This window comes from Somniosus microcephalus, chromosome 4 (assembly GCF_052327205.1).
Source record: "Somniosus microcephalus isolate GS21.2 chromosome 4, FLI_Smic_1.0, whole genome shotgun sequence".
Classification (NCBI taxonomy): Eukaryota; Metazoa; Chordata; class Chondrichthyes; order Squaliformes; family Somniosidae; genus Somniosus; species Somniosus microcephalus.
This window is the reverse complement of record NC_140990.1, coordinates 97,797,390-97,816,469: the sequence shown is the minus strand read 5'-3', so window position 1 is coordinate 97,816,469 and position 19,080 is coordinate 97,797,390. Positions and strand designations below refer to the sequence as shown.

Below are 19,080 nucleotides of genomic sequence, written 5' to 3'. Positions count from 1 at the left end.
AGCCAGAAGGTTGTGGGTTCAAGTCCCCACTCCAGAGACTGGAGCACCAATCGCTAGGCTGGCACTCCAGTGCGGTGCTGAGGGAGCGCTGTACTGTCACAGGTGCTGTCTTTCAGATGAGACGTTAATCCAAGGCCCCGTCTGCTCTCTCAGGTGGACGTAAAAGATCCCACGGCCGCTGTTGGAAGAACAGGAGAGTTATCCCCGGTGTCCTGGGGCCAATAGTTATCCCTCAATCAACATCATGAAAAAAAATCAGGTGATCTGGTCATTATCACACTGCTGATTGTGGGAGCTTGCTGTGCGCTAATTGGCTGCCGCGTTTCCTATGGTACAACAGTGGCTACACCTCAAAAAAGTACTTCATCGGCTGTAAAGCACTTTGGGACGTCACAAAAGGCGCTTTGTAAATGCAATTCTTTCTTTTCCTTTTTAATTTACCGAGCGACCCGCCTCCTGCGAGCGGATTGCTCACCTGCCCGACGCCCGTCCTGTCCCGCCTCCGTTAAAACCGCAAGTGGGTGGGCTGGAGGTTGGGTTCGAGGCCGGTTTGGAATTTTTTAAGATTTTAACATCTCACCCGAGCCCAAACATTACCTGCCTTTGGAGGTTAAAATCACCCCTGGAGTGTCAGTCAGTCAGCCAGTGAGTCAGTCAGTCATAGAAACATAGAAGATAGGAGCAGGAGTAGGCCATTCGGCCCCTCGAGCCTGCTCCGCCATTCAATGCGATCATGGCTGATCATCCAAATTCAGTACCCTGTCCCTGCTTTCTCCCCATATCCCTTGATCCCTTTAGCCTTAAGAAATATATCTAACTCCTTCTTGAATATATTTAATGAATTGGCCTCCACTGCCTTCTGTGGTGGAGAATTCCACAGGTTCACCTCTCTCTGGGTGAAGAAATTCCTCCTCATCCCTGTCCTAAATGGCTTACCCCTTATCCTTAGACTGTGACCCCTGGTTCTGGACTCCCCGACCATCAGGAACATCCTCCCTGCATCTAGTCTGTCTAGTCCTGTTAGAGTTTTATAAGTTTCAATGAGATCCCCTCTCATTCTTCTAAGCTCCAGCGAATATAAGCCTAATCGACCCAATCTCTCCTCATACGTCATTCCTGCCATCCCAGGTATCAGTCAGGCTCCAGGTTCCATGTCGCAGTGGCCCAGCGCTGAGGGAGTTAACAAAAGTCAAGGGCTCGGAGCGAGAAAGTCTGATTAGCACAGCCCGTTGCAGGGAGGTAGCGGAGAGCTATAAAGGTAACACCTAGGTGTCTCAGCCACGTCCGGTGCCAATCCCCTCCAACCTCTGCCGACATCGATCCATCACCCTCCCCCCGGCAGGCTAATGAGCCTCGGAGTGGTGCGAAATGCCTCCCAGGGGTGAGGAGTGGGAAGCAGAGAGAGAGAGAGAGAGAGCTCCTTATTTAAAGGGCTGGACCTCCGTGCAGGAGAGGAGACCGCTCGGAGACAACCGCCCCGGCGACCATGCACCGGGCCGAGCTCCAGCTCCCCGTCCCCTACATCGTGGGCCTCCCCATCCAGGTATGGGAGGCCGGCGACTTCCCCCACCTGGACCTGACACTGGAGGAGCTGGGCATCCGGCCGGAACAAGTCCGGGAGAAGGTGGTCCGGCTGGACAGCCAGCGCACCCGCGTCAGGTATGTTGGCCTTCATAGCGAGAGGATTCGAGTACAGGAGCAAGGATGTCTTGCTGCAGTTGTACCTCTCTTCTTCCTTCTTAGGCAGTCCCTCGGAACCGAGGATGACTTGCTTCCACACTAAAAATGAGTTCTCAGGTGACTGATGAGTCCAATGCGGGACCTACAGTCTCTGTCACAGGTGGGGCAGACGGTGGTTGAAGGGGCGGGTGGGTGGGGTGCTTGGGTTGACGTGCGCTCCTTCCGCTGTTTGCGCTTGGCTTCCGCTTGCTCCTGGTGAAGAGACTCAAGGTGTTCGGCGCCTTCCCGGATGCTCCTCCTCCACTTTGTGCGGTCTTGGGCCAGGGATTCCCAGGTGTCGGTGGGGATGTTGCACTTTTTCAAGGAGGCTTTGAGGATGTCCTTGAAGCGTTTCCTCTGCCCACCTGGGGCTCTCTTGCCGTGCCGGAGCTCCGAGTAGAGCGCTTGTTTTGGGAGTCTCGTATCGGGCATGCGGACAATGTGACCCGTCCATTGGAGCTGATTGAGCGTGGTCAAAGCTTCGATGCTGGGGATGTTGGCCTGAGTGAGAACACTGACGTTGGTGCGCCTATCCTGCCAATGGATTTTCAGGATCTTGCGGTGGCAGCGATGGTGGTACCTCTCCAGTGCTTTGAGGTGCCTGAGAGAGACACCTCAAAGCAAATGCATTTGTACAGCACCTTGGTGAGACCACACCTTGAGTATCTGAGGAAGGATGTTCTTGCCATGGAGGGAGTGCAGCGAAGGTTCACCAGACTGATACCTGGGATGGCAAGAATGACGTATGAAGAGAGATTGGGCCGATTAGGCTTATATTCGCTAGAGTTTAGAAGAATGAGAGGGGATCTCATTGAAACTTATAAAATTGTAACAGGACTAGACAGACTAGATGCAGGAAGGATGTCCCCGATGGCGGGGGAGTCCAGAACCAGGGGTCACAGTCTTAAGGATAAGGGGTAAGCCATTTCGGACAGAGATAAGGAGGAATTTCTTCACCCAGAGAGTGGTGAACCTGTGGAATTCTCTACCACAGAAGGCAGTTGAGGCCAATTCATTAAATATATTCAAGAAGGAGTTGGATATACTTCTTAAGGCTAAAGGGATCAAGGGATATGGGGAGAAAGCAGGGACAGGGTACTGAATTTGGATGATCAGCCATGATCTCATTGAATGGCGGAGCAGGCTCGAGGGGTCGAATGGCCTACTCCTGCTCCTATCTTCTATGTTTCTATGTTTCTAGAACCCCCAAGGGCCGGCTGAAGGAGAGGGAGCTGTCGGCGGTGGAGGTCTGCCTGAGCATCCGGGACCCGGCCACCAAGACCACCCAGGAGATCCGCTACGGCACCGAGAGCCAGACCCACAGGAGGTTCTACCGCACCCGGATCGAACTCCAGCCCTGGCTCAGCCGGGCCGAGGTGGACCGGTTAATGGAAGCAGGTAAAATCCAAAACCAAAACCAAACCGTTGGTACCGTTTAGTTCATATTCTTCCTACCCAAATAAATCGCTTCACACTTCCCTGCGTTAAAACTGATCCACCACGTTTCACCCCGTCTGTCTATGTCCTCCTGAAGTCTGTTAGGAGAACGGAACAGAAGGATATTGACATGAATCAGTCATTCATGAAAGAAAGACTTATGAAATAATACTGAGCAGCCTACGGGTGGCGCTGTCCAGGGAGAGTATAAATACTCGGGCACGGGCCCAGCTTGCGCAGGACATTCTTAACAGGAACTAGTGAAGGACACAGCTAGACCTCCATGTTGTAAAACAGTTGATTAAAGCTTTGTTTAACGCTTAGACCAAGTGCCTAGTAGTTTTCTTACATCAGATATGTTGATGGGGTGAGATGAAGAGGGGCGGGGAGGAGGCTCGTGTGGAGCAGAAACACCATCACGGACCAATTGGGCCGAATGGCCTGTTTCTGCGCTGTAAACTTGATGTTAGCCTGGCGCCTACAAATCACTAAAAGTAGCGACGCAGGTGAATGAAAAGAAAAAAAAAAACAGGTACTGGGGTTCATTTCTAGAGGGGCAGAATTGAAAAGCAGAGAAGTCATGTTAAACTTGTACCGAACCAGTTCGGGCCTCCGTATTATCAAAAGGATATAGAGGTACTGGCGAGGCTGCAAAAAAGACTGACTAGAATGATACCGGAACTGAGCGGATCCAACTATCAGGACAGGTGGAACAGGCTGGGGCTCTTTTCTTTAGAAAAGAGAAGGCTGAGGGGGTGACCTTTAAGATTATGAAAGGGTTCGATACGGTAGACGCAGAGAAGATGTTTCCACTTGCGAGGGAGACCAGAACTAGGGGCCATCAATATAAGACGATCACTAATAAATCCAATGGGGAATTCAGGAGAAACTTCTTTACCCAGGAAGTGGTGAGAATGTGGAATTCGTTACCACAAGAGATAGTTGCAAATAGCGTAGCTGCATTTAAGTTAAGGGGAAGCTAGATAAACACACGAGGGAGAAAGGAATAGAAGGATATGTTGATGGGGTGAGATGACGAGGGGTGGGAGGAGGCTGGTGTGGAGCATAAACACCGGCACAGACCTGTTGGGCCGAATGGCCTGTTTCTGTGCTGTAAATACTGTGTACTTAATGTCTCATTTGTGTTTGCAGAAGGAGCTCAGGTTCCATCCCCCCCCCCCCAAGGGTCTGTGTTGATCCCAGCTGCAGGGGTGGGGGGGCGGTGCCACAGGATTGGGGTTGGGGGGAGGGGAGGGGGAAGCAGCCAGTGTTTCTGCTCCTGATCACAATCCAGTGACTACGTGTGTGTGTGTGTGTCAGTACGTGTCTGTGTGTGCATGTCTGTGACGATGTGCGTGTCTATGTCTGTGTCTGTGAGTGCCTGTGTACGTGTCTATGTCTGTGTGTGTGTGCATCTTTTGTATCTGTGTGTGTGCATGTGTATCTGTGTGTTTATGTGTGTGCATCAGTGTGAGTGTGTGTGAGTGTCTGTGTGTGTGAGTGTCTGTGAGTGTCTGTGTCTGTCAGTGTGAGTGTGCGTGTCAGTGTATGTCTGTGTGTGTGTGTCAGTGTGTGTCTGTATGTGTGTGTGTCTGTGTGTGTCAGTGTATGTGTGTGTCAGTGTATGTGTGTGTCAGTGTGTGTGTGTCAGTGTGTGTGTGTCAGTGTGTGTGTGTCAGTGTGTGTCTGTATGTGTGTGTCTGTATGTGTGTGTCTGTATGTGTGTGTCTGTATGTGTGTGTCTGTATGTGTGTGTCAGTGTGTGTGTGTCAGTGTGTGCATCAGTATATGTCTGTGTGTGTCTGTCAGTGTATGTCTGTGTGTGTGTCAGTGTATGTCTGTGTGTGTCAGTGTGTGTCTGTGTATATGTGTTTGTGTGTGCATGTGTGTGAGTGCCAATGTGTGTGTGTGTGTATGTATGCCAGTGTGTGTGTGTGTCAGTGTGTGTGTGCCAGTGTGTGTGTGTTTGTGTGTGTGTCAGTGTGTGTTTGTGTGTGTGTGTGAGTGTCAGTGTGTGTATGTGTGTGAGTGTCAGCGTGTGTTTGTGTCAGTGTGTTTGTGTGCAAGTGTGTGTGAGTGTCAGCGTGTGTTTGTGTCAGTGTGTTTGTGTGTATGTGTGTGTGAGTGTCAGCGTGTGTTTGTGTCAGTGTGTTTGTGTGTGTGTGAGTGTCAGTGTGTATTTGTGTGTGTCAGTGTGTGTTTGTGTGTTTGTGTGTGTGTGTGTGTTTGTGTCAGTGTGTGTTTGTGTCAGTGTGTGTGTGTGAGCGTGTTTGTGAGCATGTGTCAGTGTGTGTGAGTGTGTGTGTGTGAGCGTGTTTGTGAGCATGTGTGCATGTATCAGTGTGTCAGCGTGTGTGTCAGTGTGAGTGTGTCTGTGTGTGTGTGTCAGTCTGTATGTGAGCGTGTTTGTGAGCGTGTGTCAGTGTGTGTGTGTCAATGTCAGTGTGTGTGAGCGTGTTTGTGAGCATGTCAGTGTGTGTGTGTGAGCGTCAGTGTGTTTGTGTGTGTGTGAGTGTCAGTGTGTGTTTGTGTCAGTGTGTGTTTGTGTGTGTGTGTGAGTGTCAGTGTGTGTTTGTGTGTGTGTGTGAGTGTCAGTGTGTGTTTGTGTGTGTGTGTGAGTGTCAGTGTGTGTTTGTGTGTGTGTGTGAGTGTCAGTGTGTGAATGTGTGTGTGTGTGAGTGTCAGTGTGTGTTTGTGTGTGTGTGTGAGTGTCAGTGTATGTGTGTGTGTCAGTGTGTGTCTGTATGTGTGTCTGTATGTGTGTCAGTGTGTGTGTGTCAGTGTGCGTGTGTCAGTATATGTCTGTGTGTCAGTGCCTGTGTCAGTGTATGTCTGTGTGTGTGTCAGTGTATGTCTGTGTGTGTCAGTGTGTGTCTGTATGTGTATATTTGTTTGTGTGTGCATGTGTGTGAGTGCCAATGTGTGTGTGTGTGTGTGTGTCAGTGTGTGTGTGTGTGTGCCAGTGTGTGTGTGTTTGTGTGTATGTGTGAGTGTCAGTTTGTGTGTGTGTGAGTGTCAGTGTGTGTATGTGTGTGTGTCAGTGTGTGTGTGCGTGTCAGTGTGTGTGTGTGTGTCAGTGTGTGTGTGTGTGTCAGTGTGTGTCTGTATGTGTGTGTCTGTATGTGTGTGTCAGTGTGCGTGCGTGTGTGTCAGTGTGTGTGTCAGTGTATGTCTGTGTGTGTGTGTCAGTGTATGTCTGTGTGTGTCAGTGTGTGTCTGTATGTGTATATTTGTTTGTGTGTGCATGTGTGTGAGTGCCAATGTGTGTGTCAGTGTGTGTGTGCCAGTGTGTGTGTATGTATGCCAGTGTGTGTGTGTGTGTGCCAGTGTGTGTGTGTTTGTGTGTATGTGTCAGTGTGTGTATGTGTGTGAGTGTCAGCGTGTGTTTGTGTCAGTGTGTTTGTGTGTATGTGTGAGTGTCAGCGTGTGTTTGTGTCAGTGTGTTTGTGTGTGTGTGAGTGTGTCAGTGTGTGTGTGTGAGCGTGTTTGTGAGCATGTGTCTGTGTGTGTGTGTGTGTGTGAGCGTGTTTGTGAGCATATGTGCATGTATCAGTGTGTCAGCGTGTGTGTGTCAGTGTGAGTGTCAGTGTTTGTGTCAGTCTGTGTGTGAGCGTGTTTGTGAGCGTGTCAGTGTGTGTTTGTGTCAGTGTGTGTTTGTGTCAGTGTGTGTTTGTGTGTGTGTGTCAGTGTGGGTGTTTGTGTCAGTGTGTGTTTGTGTCAGTGTGTGTTTGTGTGTGTGTGTGTGAGTGTCAGTGTGTGAATGTGTGTGTGTGTGAGTGTCAGTGTGTGTTTGTGTGTGTGTGAGTGTCAGTGTATGTGTGTGTGTCAGTGTGTGTCTGTATGTGTGTGTCTGTATGTGTGTCAGTGTGTGTGTGTCAGTGTGCGTGTGTCAGTATATGTCTGTGTGTCAGTGCCTGTGTCAGTGTATGTCTGTGTGTGTCAGTGTATGTCTGTGTGTGTCTGTATGTGTATATTTGTTTGTGTGTGCATGTGTGTGAGTGCCAATGTGTGTGTGTGTGTGTGTCAGTGTGTGTGTGTGTTTGTGTGTATTTGTGAGTGTCAGTTTGTGTGTGTGTGAGTGTCAGTGTGTGTATGTGTGTGTGTCAGTGTGTGTGTGTGTGTCAGTGTGTGTCTGTATGTGTGTGTCTGTATGTGTGTGTCTGTATGTGTGTGTCAGTGTGCGTGTGTGTGTGTCAGTGTATGTCTGTGTGTGTGTGTCAGTGTATGTCTGTGTGTCAGTGTGTGTCTGTATGTGTATATTTGTTTGTGTGTGCATATGTGTGAGTGCCAATGTGTGTGTCAGTGTGTGTGTGCCAGTGTGTGTGTATGTATGCCAGTGTGTGTGTGTGTGTGCCAGTGTGTGTGTGTTTGTGTGTATGTGTGAGTGTCAGTGTGTGTATGTGTGTGAGTGTCAGCGTGTGTTTGTGTCAGTGTGTTTGTGTGTATGTGTGTGTTTGTGTCAGTGTGTGTTTGTGTGTGTGTGTCAGTGTGGGTGTTTGTGTCAGTGTGTGTTTGTGTCAGTGTGTGTTTGTGTGTGTGTGTGTGTGTGTCTGTGTGTGTGTGTCTGTGTGAGTGTCAGTGTGTGTTTGTGTGTGTGTGAGCATGTTTGTGAGCATGTGCCTGTGTGTGTGTGCGTGTGTCAGTGTGTGTTTGTGTGTGTGTGTTTGTGTGTGTGTGTGTGTACTGAGCATTCCCGGTACTGAGCCTGTGTAAAGGGTCGTGAACCCAGAAGTCTCCCTTTGACCCGTATGTCCCTCCCACTCTTTCAGATGAAGCTGTGGTGGAGGAGCTACAGCCACGGGACGTGGACCTCGTCATTCTCACTGAGTCCGAATCCCACCCAAAGTGGCAGAAAACCGAGGAGAAGCGGAGTGTCTGAAACCCCCGCCTTCCGCAAGTTTCCACAGACCCCCTCCGCCCTGAGAGAGAAAAAAACCAATGCCAACCACCAATCTGCGGACCAGTCAACCTGCTGATCGGAGCCTGCTGAAACCCTCATCCATGTCTTTGTTACCTCCGGACTCAAATATTCCAACGCACTCCTGGCTGGCCTCCCATGTTCTACCCTTCGTAAACTTGAGGTCATCCAAAACTCGGCTGCCCGTGTCCAACTCGCACCAAGTCCCATTCGCCCATCACCCCTGTGCTCACTGACCTACATTGACTCCCCGGTCCAGCAACACCTCAATTTAAAAATTCTCATCCTTGGTTTCAAATCTCTCCGTGGCCTCGCCCCCTCCCTATCTCTGTAACCTCCTCCAGTCCCGCCACCCCCCGAGATCTCTGCGCTTCTCCAATCCTGGCCTCTTGCTCATCCCCCATTTTAATTGCTCCACCATTGGTGCTGGAGTGCTTCAGCTATGAAGAGAGACTGGACAGGCTGGGGTTGTTTTCCTTAGAGCAGAGAAGGCTGAGGGGGGGCCTGATTGAGGTGTACAAAATTATGAGGGGCATAGATAGGGGAGATAGAAAGGAACTTTTCCCCTTAGTAGAGGGGTCGATAACCAGGGGGCATAGTTTCAAGGTAAGGGGCAGGAGGTTTAGAGGGGATTTGAGGAAAAACTTTTTCACCCAGAAGGTGGTTGGAATCTGGAACTCACTGCCTGAAAGGGTGGTAGAGGCTGGAACCCTCACAACATTCAAGAAGCATTTAGATGAGCACTTGAAACACCACAGCATACAAGGCTATGGACCAAGTGCTGGAAAATGGGATTAGAATAGACAGGGCTTGATGGCCGGTGCGGACAAGATGGGCCGAAGGGCCTCTTTCTGTGCTGTATAACTCTATGACTATGACTAAGATTAGGATCACAGGTCACACACAGATTACCCAAAGGGACTCAGGAGTTGCAAGGCTTTTTATTAAAGATCTACAGTTATAAAGCATAATCAGATATTACATGCGGTTTAAGCTAATAATAGACATACAACCCATGACAGTAGAGAGCAATCTACGACTCCTGAATCGGATTTTGATATTGAGTAAAACAGTTTGGTTGATAGGACAGGTCCTGTTAGACCCGTAAAGCATGGTAGTTGCGGTAGTAGTGACACAGGAGGCACCACCAAAACCTCATATTGGATTCGTACTGGTTTTTCCCACGCTCTGTTACCTACAAAACACAATTATTACAGTCACAGTTAAATTCAGTCTCACAAGCATTTCAAGCGACACTACAGTTTAACATCTAATCAACAAATCATGGACTTAAAAGATTCTCCAGCTCTCTCTTTTACTCGTATCCATCTTGTGGATAATTCTTACTCAACATGATTTCTCCTTGGCCTTCAATTGTCCCAATCCAAATTCCATGTAACTCTCCACTTCAACTTCAATCCCCCTAACAGGTACCAGTGTGTTTAACTCTATTCTGATTGTTTCATCAATTAGATAGTTTCTCGATGGAGTATGTGTCAATGCTTTAAAAGTTGTCTCGCTCTCCTGAGCCACATTAACCATTTCATGTCTTGCTGTTGTCAAGTAACTGAGCATGTCTGAGACCCATTCTTCAGTGCAGATTCACCACACATTTGCGGATGGTAATTGCTTCATACGTAACAAATCACATTTGCACACTGATAGCGGTATCTCCATATTATGCCACACGTGCCATCCGATACAAGCTTTTCTCGGGCTTTCAGGTGATCTTATCAAAAGATTGTCTGGAGGTCTTTGTTCATCTTCCACCACACGGTTCTGATGTCTTGGATAGTGGCCAGATTATCAAATTCAGTTTTCTTAAAAAGTTCATTATAGGCAGGGACACAAATGTCTCCAAGAGAACGCTATTAATTTACTATTCTTTACTACACTTTTCTGACTTTCACTAGAAAGTTTGGAAAATTACCAATTAGTGGTGTAATTCTCCTGTTTCTATCTCGCACCATCAATCACTCCCCTTTAATTACCATTCATATCTCTTTCATGAGCCCTGGAGAAACTTTACTGTCCAGTACAATAGTGTAATACTCCTGTTTCTATCAATTTATCTTCCATTTCCAATTTCAGAAACAAGTGATTCCCAGGCTAGATGGCTTACACAGTGTTTTAACATTTGAGACAGAAGTGCTGTAATTAGTTTACAAGGTAACTTCCATATAACAAAAGAAAGAGAATCCATTGTGACTCTGCTTAAGAGCCCAAGGGGTTAATTTATCAAATCATAATTTTCCTTCTGTCACTGTGGGGGAATATTAACTTAAAATTAAGAAACTTACATTTAATAATGTCCAATATCTTTAAATTTCAAACTAATGTTGTTGCTTGGTGAACTTAAACAGCTGTCAGTGGAAAGGGTTAACTCCTTTGCAGGTTTTTAAGAAGGTGGAGCGAAACATTGTCAGGTGCACACAATTGCGTCACTTCACGTAAATTAAAAAAACTTACCCGATCAAAAAAGACAGTTGTGTTTTCACAAGAAGGTTAGTTACCCTTAATAATTCCAATTTAATTCAGACCAATACTTTATTAACTAAACACAAACAGAACAGATAAAACAAAACAAAATAGCACATGCTTGCAGAAAACAGTAAATTACGTCATATTTCTTATTGTCCTTTCTTCAGATGCCTTTCCAAAATACTGTAAAAACATTGAATACAACTGGAGAAACATTCGTTTTTCACATTTAAACAAATCAAATCAAACTGCTTTGGAAGATTGTACCATAGCAACCATAACTCCAAGGTTAAATCTTAGACTGAAACTTAATCTTTTGTTAAACAAACTTTTTGTTGTTCTTCTCAGTTTTTACACACCAGCTTAATTTAAATTGTAGTTCAAAGTTTTTTTTTCCAATTCTGGGGGCACAATCTTATTCGCACATTCTTAAAACTTCCAAAATCCAAGACAAGACAAAAGTTTTAAACGCTTTTAACACAGAGAAGTGGGTGGAGCTAAAACAAACATAACAGAATCTTTCTTTCAAAGGCAGACTTTCAGACAAAAGAAATACTGTAACTTCTTAAACATTCATAGTCAGGAAAACTTTCACACTTTAACACACACTTTCACACAAACTGAAATTCCAGCATTCCTTAACGTTCCTTTCACTCAGCAAATCTTGTTTTATTTGTCTCAGCACAGACATTAATAACTTCCATGTCGGTAAAACTTTTATTTTCTCTTTTACTTTTCCTCTTTTTAAATTGGCGTCTCAGCAGCTTTTCCTGGCTTTCCAAAAGACTGGTTTTTTTCCTTTCTTTGCTGAGTTTTCAGATTGGTTAGCCTGCAATTTAGATTTTTTTCCCTCTCTGTCTCCCCCCTCGCTCTCCTGCACTTTATGCTTCACCTCCTTCAGGCTATCTATCAACTGTTCCCGGTGATATGCCAACGCCATTGTATTTCTGGTTTTACCTTTCAACACGCTCTTTCCCGCTCCCTTCTTTCAGAGAGAAAAAACCACAACACCCTCCAGTCCCCCCCAACCGGAACCTTACAACTCCCAACTCTGTGATCCCACTTCTGACACCACTATCAGATTAGGATCACAGGCTCACATACAGATTACCCAAAGGGTCTTAGGAGTTGCAAGGCTTTTTATTAAAGCACTACAGTTTTAAAGCATAATCAGATATTACATGTGGGTTAAGCTAATAATAGACATACAACCCGGGACAGTAGAGAGCGATCTACGACTCCCGAATCGGAATGCCACGACCGGACGGACGGACGGTTGGTTAGATGCCCGACGAGACAGCATGGAGGTCTCGGGTCAGCGGGTCTCTGCAGTCAGTAACAGCAGTCACTTCTGTTGATTCATCCCCCAAGCTGTTGGAGGTGTTAGGCGTTTGCCAGCATTGATTTCCACCTCGAACAAGCCTTTGCCCCTCGCTGTCTGATCCACCCTCTCAGCCATCTATGTTTATAGTTATTTCGGTGGGCTGTGATCTATCTAGTGTCAAGCATCTATAACCCAAGTGTGGTGCGGGAAGACATTTCTCACTGCCCCTTTCTGCATGGCTGACGAGGCCTTTCTCTTATCTTTCTGAGGAATGTTTTGTTATTTTTTTTAAGGACATTTTATGACTTCATGGCTCCTTATTGTCTAGCTATGATGTTATCCTGTGTTTTCTTGCATTTTACGATCCTCTTATCATTTCCATTTGTCTTTTGGCGTTTGTTATTTGACCTTGCTGACACTTCAACCATTTGTTCCTGACTGCATTTTAATTTCTGTTCTAAGAGTCAAACTTCATCTATGAATCTAAGAGCTATTTCTTACAGGGGCCAGCTCAGTGACCTGTCACTCCACCCAGTACCTGGTCCAAGTTCATGAGCGGGTGCAGTCTGTGAGTGTCGGCAGCATATTCGACCGAGGGGGGGTGGGGGGGTTGCACAGCTGATCTCGATACTTTTCTCGACTAATCCCATCTCGCGCACACTCACAGTCACAGTCACAGTCATCCACTCACTCACACACAGTCACACACACACAGTCACACTCGCACTCTCAGTCACCCACTCACACTTGCACACTCATTCTCGCACACAGACACACACAGTCACACTCATTCTCGCACACTCACACACACACTCAAACGAAGACATGCACACATTCACTCACACACAGTCACACTCACACTCGCACACTCACATACAGACACACACAGACAGTCACACTCATTCCCGCATACTCACTCACACTCGCACACACTCACATACAGACACACACAGACAGTCACACTCATTCCCGCACACTCACTCACACACTCAAATACAGACACGTACACACTCACACACACACTCACTCACACACACTGTCACACTCGCACTCACATACAGACACACACAGTCACACTAACACACACCAAATAATTCTGGTAAAATGGCAGTTGATGTGGGAGAGGGGCAGCATTGAGCTCCCTGTGCATTCTGGGAAGCAGGGACGCCATGTTGGAAAGGCGGGCCGTGGCGGAGAGCGTTGTGACTGCGACTGAGAACGGCGAGCGATGGGACTGCTTCCCTTCCCTGTAAACATCGGCACCTGTCAATAAAGTTCATTTGAGCCTCGGTTCCGTCCATTGGCTGAGTTTCTCAATGCACCGACATAAAGAGGCAGAGTGGTGACTGGGTGGGGGTGAGGGTTCCAGTGAGGGAGGGGCTCCAGTGAGGGAGGGGCTCCAGTGAGGGAGGGGTTCCACTGAGGGAGGGGCTCCAGTGGGGGAGGGGTTCCAGTGGGGGAGGAGCTCCAGTGGGGGAGGGGCTCCAGTGAGGGAGGGGCTCCAGTGAGGGAGGGGCTCCAGTGGGGGAGGGGTTCCAGTGGGGGACGAGCTCCAGGGAGGGAGGGACTCCAGTGGGGGAGGAGCTCCAGTGAGGGAGGGGCTCCAGTGAGGGAGGGGTTCCACTGAGGGAGGGGCTCCAGTGGGGGAGGGGTTCCAGTGGGGGAGGAGCTCCAGTGAGGGAGGGGTACCAGTGGGGGAGGGGCTCCAGTGAAGGAGGGGTACCAGTGGGGGAGGGGCTCCAGTAAAGGAGGGGTACCAGTGGGGGAGGGGCTCCAGTGAAGGAGGGGTTCCAGTGGGGGAGGGGCTCCAGTGAGGGAGGGGCTCCAGTGAAGGAGGGGTTCCAGTGAAGGAGGGGCTCCAGTGGTGGTGGGGCTCCAGTGGGGGAGGGGCTCCAGTGGTGGTGGGGCTCCAGTGGGGGAGGAGCTCCAGTGGGGGAGGGGCTCCAGTGGGGAAGAAGCTCCAGTGAGGGAGGGGCTCCAGTGAGGGAGGGGTTCCAGTGGGGGTGGGGCTCCAGTGGGGAAGGAGCTCCAGTGAGGGAGGGGCTCCAGTGAGGGAGGGGCTGCAGTGGGGGAGGGGCTCCAGTGAAGGAGGGGTTCCAGTGGGGGAGGGGCTCCAGTGGGGGAGGGGCTCCAGTAGGGGTGGGGCTCCAGTGAGGGAGGGGCTCCAGTGGGGGAGGGGCTCCAGTGGGGGGCAGGAGAAGGACTACTAAAGAGACCCCACTAAGTGCCTCCACCTCCCAGCACAGGCTGGGGACCGAACCAGGGGCCTACCTGCCAAGGCGATGGACCACGATGATGATGATGATGATGCAGGGAACAGTGACGGTGACAGGGCCCCTCGGGGTTTGCTGAGTAATGGGCCCTTGTTCCTGACCGGGATCCTGACTGTCAGGGGTAGAAATTAATCCTGTAAAATGGAGGGGGCAAAGATGGCCAATTCTGCAGGGCTCTGACCACCACCCCCCACCTCACACTGAAAAGTGCCCGACGGCCATTTTAGGCCCCGGATGATGTTCAGGCATTTGCGGTGGCCCCCTAAAGCAGATGTTAGGCCACCTTCGCAGGTGCGAATGAGAGGCCCAATGCCTGCTCCAGGGCCCCTCGGGGAAATTGAGCCCAGACCTGGGAGGAGGAGGAGGAGGCTTCGGGCATACTCTGCTCAGGCATTCCGGGCTCAGGAAACGGCCGTTGGAATGCGGCCCCTCCGGCTGCACGGCGCTCCTGAGGGCAGCTGTCGGTCACAATCAACCTCCCTCCTCCACTCCCCGGCTCCTGACCCCAAGGGCTGCGCTGCCAGTGAGAAATTCAGGGCACCACACCTCAGGAAGCACATATTGGTCTTGGAGGGGCTGCAGTGTAGATTTACCAGAATGGTGATAACATCAGAATCAAGAGCAGGAGTAGGCCCGCTCCTGTTCCTATGTAACAGGCTCGATGGGCTGAATGGCCTCCTCCTGTTCCCATGTAACAGGCTCGATGGGCTGAATGGCCTCCTCCTGTTCCTATGTAACAGGCACAAGGGGCTGAATGGCCTCCTCCTGTTCCTATGTAACAGGCACAAGGGGCTGAATGGCCTCCTCCTGTTCCTATGTAACAGGCACAAGGGGTTGAATGGCCTCCTCCTGTTCCTATGTAACAGGCCCGAGGGGCTGAATGGCCTCCTCCTGTTCCTATGTAACAGGCACAAGGGGCTGAATGGCCTCCTCCTGTTCCTATGTAACAGGCTGGAGGGGCTGAATGGCCTCCTCCTGTTCCTATGTAACAAGCTCGAGGGGCTGAATGGCCTCCTGTTCCTATGTAAAAGGCTGGAGGGGCTGAATGGCCTCCTACTGTTCCCATGTAACAGGCTCGATGGGCTGAACGGCCTCCTCCTGTTCCTATGTAACAGGCTCGAGGTGCTGAATGACCTCATCCTGTTCCTGTGTAACAGGCTCGAGGGGTTGAATGGCCTCCTCCTGTTCCTGTGTAAAAGGCTCGAGGGGTTGAATGGCCTCCTTCTGTTCCCATGTAACAGGCTCGAGGGACTGAATGGACTCCTCCTGTTCCCATGTAACAGACTCGAGGTGCTGAATGGCCTCCTCCTGTTCCTATGTAACAGGCTCGAGGTGCTGAATGACCTCATCCTGTTCCTATGTAACAGGCTCAAGGGGCTGAATGGCCTGCTCCTGTTCCGATGTAACAGGCTCGAGGGGCTGAATGGCCTCCTTCTGTTCCCATGTAACAGGCTTGAGGGGCTGAATGGACTCCTCCTGTTCCCATGTAACAGACTCGAGGTGCTGAATGGCCTCCTCCTGTTCCCATGTAACAGGCTCGAGGGGCTGAATGGCCTCCTCCTGTTCCTATGTAACAGGCTCAAGGGGCTGAATGACCTCATCCTGTTCCTGTGTAACAGGCTCATGGGGTTGAATGGCCTCCTCCTGTTCCCATGTAACAGGCTCGAGGGGCTGAATGGCCTCCTCGTGCTCCCATGTAACAGGCTCGAGGGGCTGAATGGCCTCCTCCTGTTCCCATGTAACAGGCTCGAGGGGCTGAATGGCCTCCTCCTGTTCCTTTGTAACAGGCTCGAGGGGCTGAATGACCTCATCCTGTTCCTGTGTAACAGGCTCGAGCGGTTGAATGGCCTCATCCTGTTCCTGTGTAACAGGCTCGAGGGGTTGAATGGTCTGCTCCTGTTCCTATGTAACAGGCTCAAGGGGCTGAATGGCCTGCTCCTGTTCCTATGTAACAGGCTCGAGGGGCTGAATGACCTCATCCTGTTCCTGTGTAACAGGCTCGAGCGGTTGAATGGCCTCGTCCTGTTCCTGTGTAACAGGCTCGAGGGGTTGAATGGTCTGCTCCTGTTCCTATGTAACAGGCTCAAGGGGCTGAATGGCCTGCTCCTGTACCCATGTAACAGGCTCGAGGGGCTGACTGTCCTCCTGTTCCCATGTAACAGGCTCGAGAGGCTGAATGGCCTCCTCCTGTTCCCATGTAACAGGCTCGAGGGGCTGAATGGCCTCCTTCTGTTCCCATGTAACAGGCTCGAGGAGCTGAATGGCCTCCTCCTGTTCCCATGTAACAGACTCGAGGTGCTGAATGGCCTCCTCCTGTTCCCATGTAACAGGCTCGAGGGGCTGAATGGCCTCCTCCTGTTCCCATGTAACAGACTCGAGGGGCTGAATGGCCTCCTCCTGTTCCTATGTAACAGGCTCGAGCGGTTGAATGGCCTGCTCCTGTTCCTATGTAACAGGCTGGAGGGGCTGTATGGCCTCCTCCTGGTCCTATGTAACAGGCTCAGTGGGCTGAATGGCCTCCTCCTGTTCCCATGTAACAGGCACAAGGGGCTGAATGGCCTCCTCCTGTTCCTAGGTAACAGGCACAAGGGGCTGAATGGCCTCCTCCTGTTCCTATGTAACAGGCTCGAGGGGCTGAATGGCCTCCTTCTGTTCCCATGTAACAGGCTCGAGGGGCTGAATGGCCTCCTCCTGTTCCCATGTAACAGACTCGAGGTGCTGAATGGCCTCCTCCTGTTCCCATGGACCAGGCTCGAGGGGCTGAATGGCCTCCTCCTGTTCCCATGTAACAGACTCGAGGGGCTGAATGGCCTCCTCCTGTTCCTATGTAACAGGCTCGAGGGGCTGAATGGCCTGCTCCTGTTCCTATGTAACAGGCTGGAGGGGCTGTATGGCCTCCTCCTGTTCCTATGTAACAAGCTCGATGGGCTGAATGGCCTCCTCCTGTTCCCATGTAACAGGCTCGATGGGCTGAATGGCCTCCTCCTGTTCCTATGTAACAGGCACAAGGGGCTGAATGGCCTCCTCCTGTTCCTATGTAACAGCCACAAGGGGCTGAATGGCCTCCTCCTGTTCCTATGTAACAGGCCCGAGGGGCTGAATGGCCTCCTCCTGTCCCTATGTAACAGGCTCGAGGGGCTGAATGGCCTCCTCCTGTTCCGATGTAACAGGCACAAGGGGCTGAATGGCTCCTCCTGTTCCTATGGAATAAGTTCGAGGGGCTGAATGGCCTCCTCCTGTTCCTATGTAACAGGCCCGAGGGGCTGAATGGCCTCCTCCTGTTCCGATGTTAGAGGCTGTGACCACCTGGTGGATCCTGTGAGCTTTGCAAACGGTCAGAATCGAACCGTGGGGGTTGGGGTTTCACCAGTTTGGCCCGGCAGCGTTGTCACGGCGACTGTAATCGAGCTGGGCCTTGTCCGTAGGCCCGTTGGTCAACAGGCAGGCTGCTGCAGAGGGAGCGGAGGTTCGGGCAGGTCAGAGGTCACCGTTCGGCGATCGAATCAGCTACGAGGAGTGGGGGGTGGTCTTGGGAGGGTCTCGCAGTGGCGGGGGGAGCCCGGAAGTTTCCTAGTGGGAACCCAGAGGCCTCACCATCCTCATCAGCCGACAGAAAACCTGCAGGTTAAAGTCGGCAATGCGGGGAAAGGGGCGCGGTACAAACGGGTAAGGAACCTGCTGGCTTTGAACGGCCTCTGCACTTGGAGAGGAACGAGAGCTTTGGAGACGGTCCCTCAGACGCCAAACTCTCTACGCTTGGAGAGAAGGGAGGGCTTCAAGGACAGTCCCTCAGATGGAAACTCTCAAAACAAACCAGAGGGAGGTCCAGGGAGCAGGCGGATGGGGAACCATGTGATTTCCAGGAAACCATAACCTCGCCGGCTTTATCCCAGTGACGCCCCAGTGACGCGGGACACAAGAGAAAAATATAAACAGGTCGCGGAGAAACCAGACTGAGAGCCACCCTGACCCTCGCCCGCCCTGGGCCCTCACCCACCCCGTCCCCTCCCCCACCCCATCCCCTCACCCACCCTGTCCCCTCCCCCACCCCGTCCCCTCACCCACCCTGTCCCCTCCCCCACCCCGTCCCCTCCCCCACCCCGTCTCCTCACCCACCCCGTCCCCTCGCCCAGCCCGTCCCCTCCCCCACCCCGTCCCCTCACCCACCCTGTCCCCTCACCCACCCTGTCCCCTCACCCACCCCGTCCCCTCACCCACCCTGTCCCCTCCCCCACCCCGTCCCCTCACCCACCCCGTCCCCTCACCCACCCCGTCCCCTCGCCCAGCCCGTCCCCTCGCCCGCCCCGTCCCCTCGCCCGCCCCGTCCCCTCGCCCGCCCCGTCCCCTCCCCCACCCCGTCTCCTCACCCACCCCGTCCCCTCGCCCACCCCGTCCCCTCGCCCACCCCGTCCCCTCGCCCACCCCGTCCCCTCGCCCACCCCGTCCCCTCGCCCACCCCGTCCCCTCGCCCACCCCGTCACCACACCCACCCCGTCCGCTCGCCCACCCTGGGCCCTCACCCACCCCATCCCCTCCCCCACCCCGTCCCCTCACCCACCCTGTCCCCTCCCCCACCCCGTCTCCTCACCCACCCCGTCCCCTCCCCCACACCGTCCCCTCACCCACCTCGTCTCCTCACCCACCCCGTCCCCTCCCCCACCCTGTCCCCTCCCCCACCCCGTCCCCTCGCCCACCCCGTCCCCTCGCCCACCCCGTCCCCTCGCCCACCCCGTCCCCTCGCCCACCCCGTCCCCTCGCCCACCCCGTCCGCTCGCCCACCCTGGGCCCTCACCCACCCCATCCCCTCCCCCACCCCGTCCCCTCACCCACCCCGTCCCCTCCCCCACCCCGTCCCCTCACCCACCCCGTCCCCTCACCCACCCTGTCCCCTCCCCCACCCCGTCCCCTCACCCACCCCGTCCCCTCGC

General features: G+C 51.9%; 1 protein-coding gene across 1 annotated transcript; it reads left to right on the top strand.

Annotated features, from left to right (window-relative positions):
* Positions 1-1,204: 1,204 nt before the first annotated feature.
* Positions 1,205-8,818, top strand: LOC147119552 (uncharacterized). Its single transcript, XM_085983754.1, has 3 exons — positions 1,205-1,659; positions 2,921-3,117; positions 7,926-8,818. The coding sequence occupies exons 1-3, from the start codon at positions 1,487-1,489 to the stop codon at positions 8,033-8,035; spliced, it is 480 nt and encodes a 159-aa protein (XP_085839880.1). The 5' UTR covers positions 1,205-1,486; the 3' UTR covers positions 8,036-8,818.
* The last annotated feature ends 10,262 nt before the right edge of the window (positions 8,819-19,080 follow it).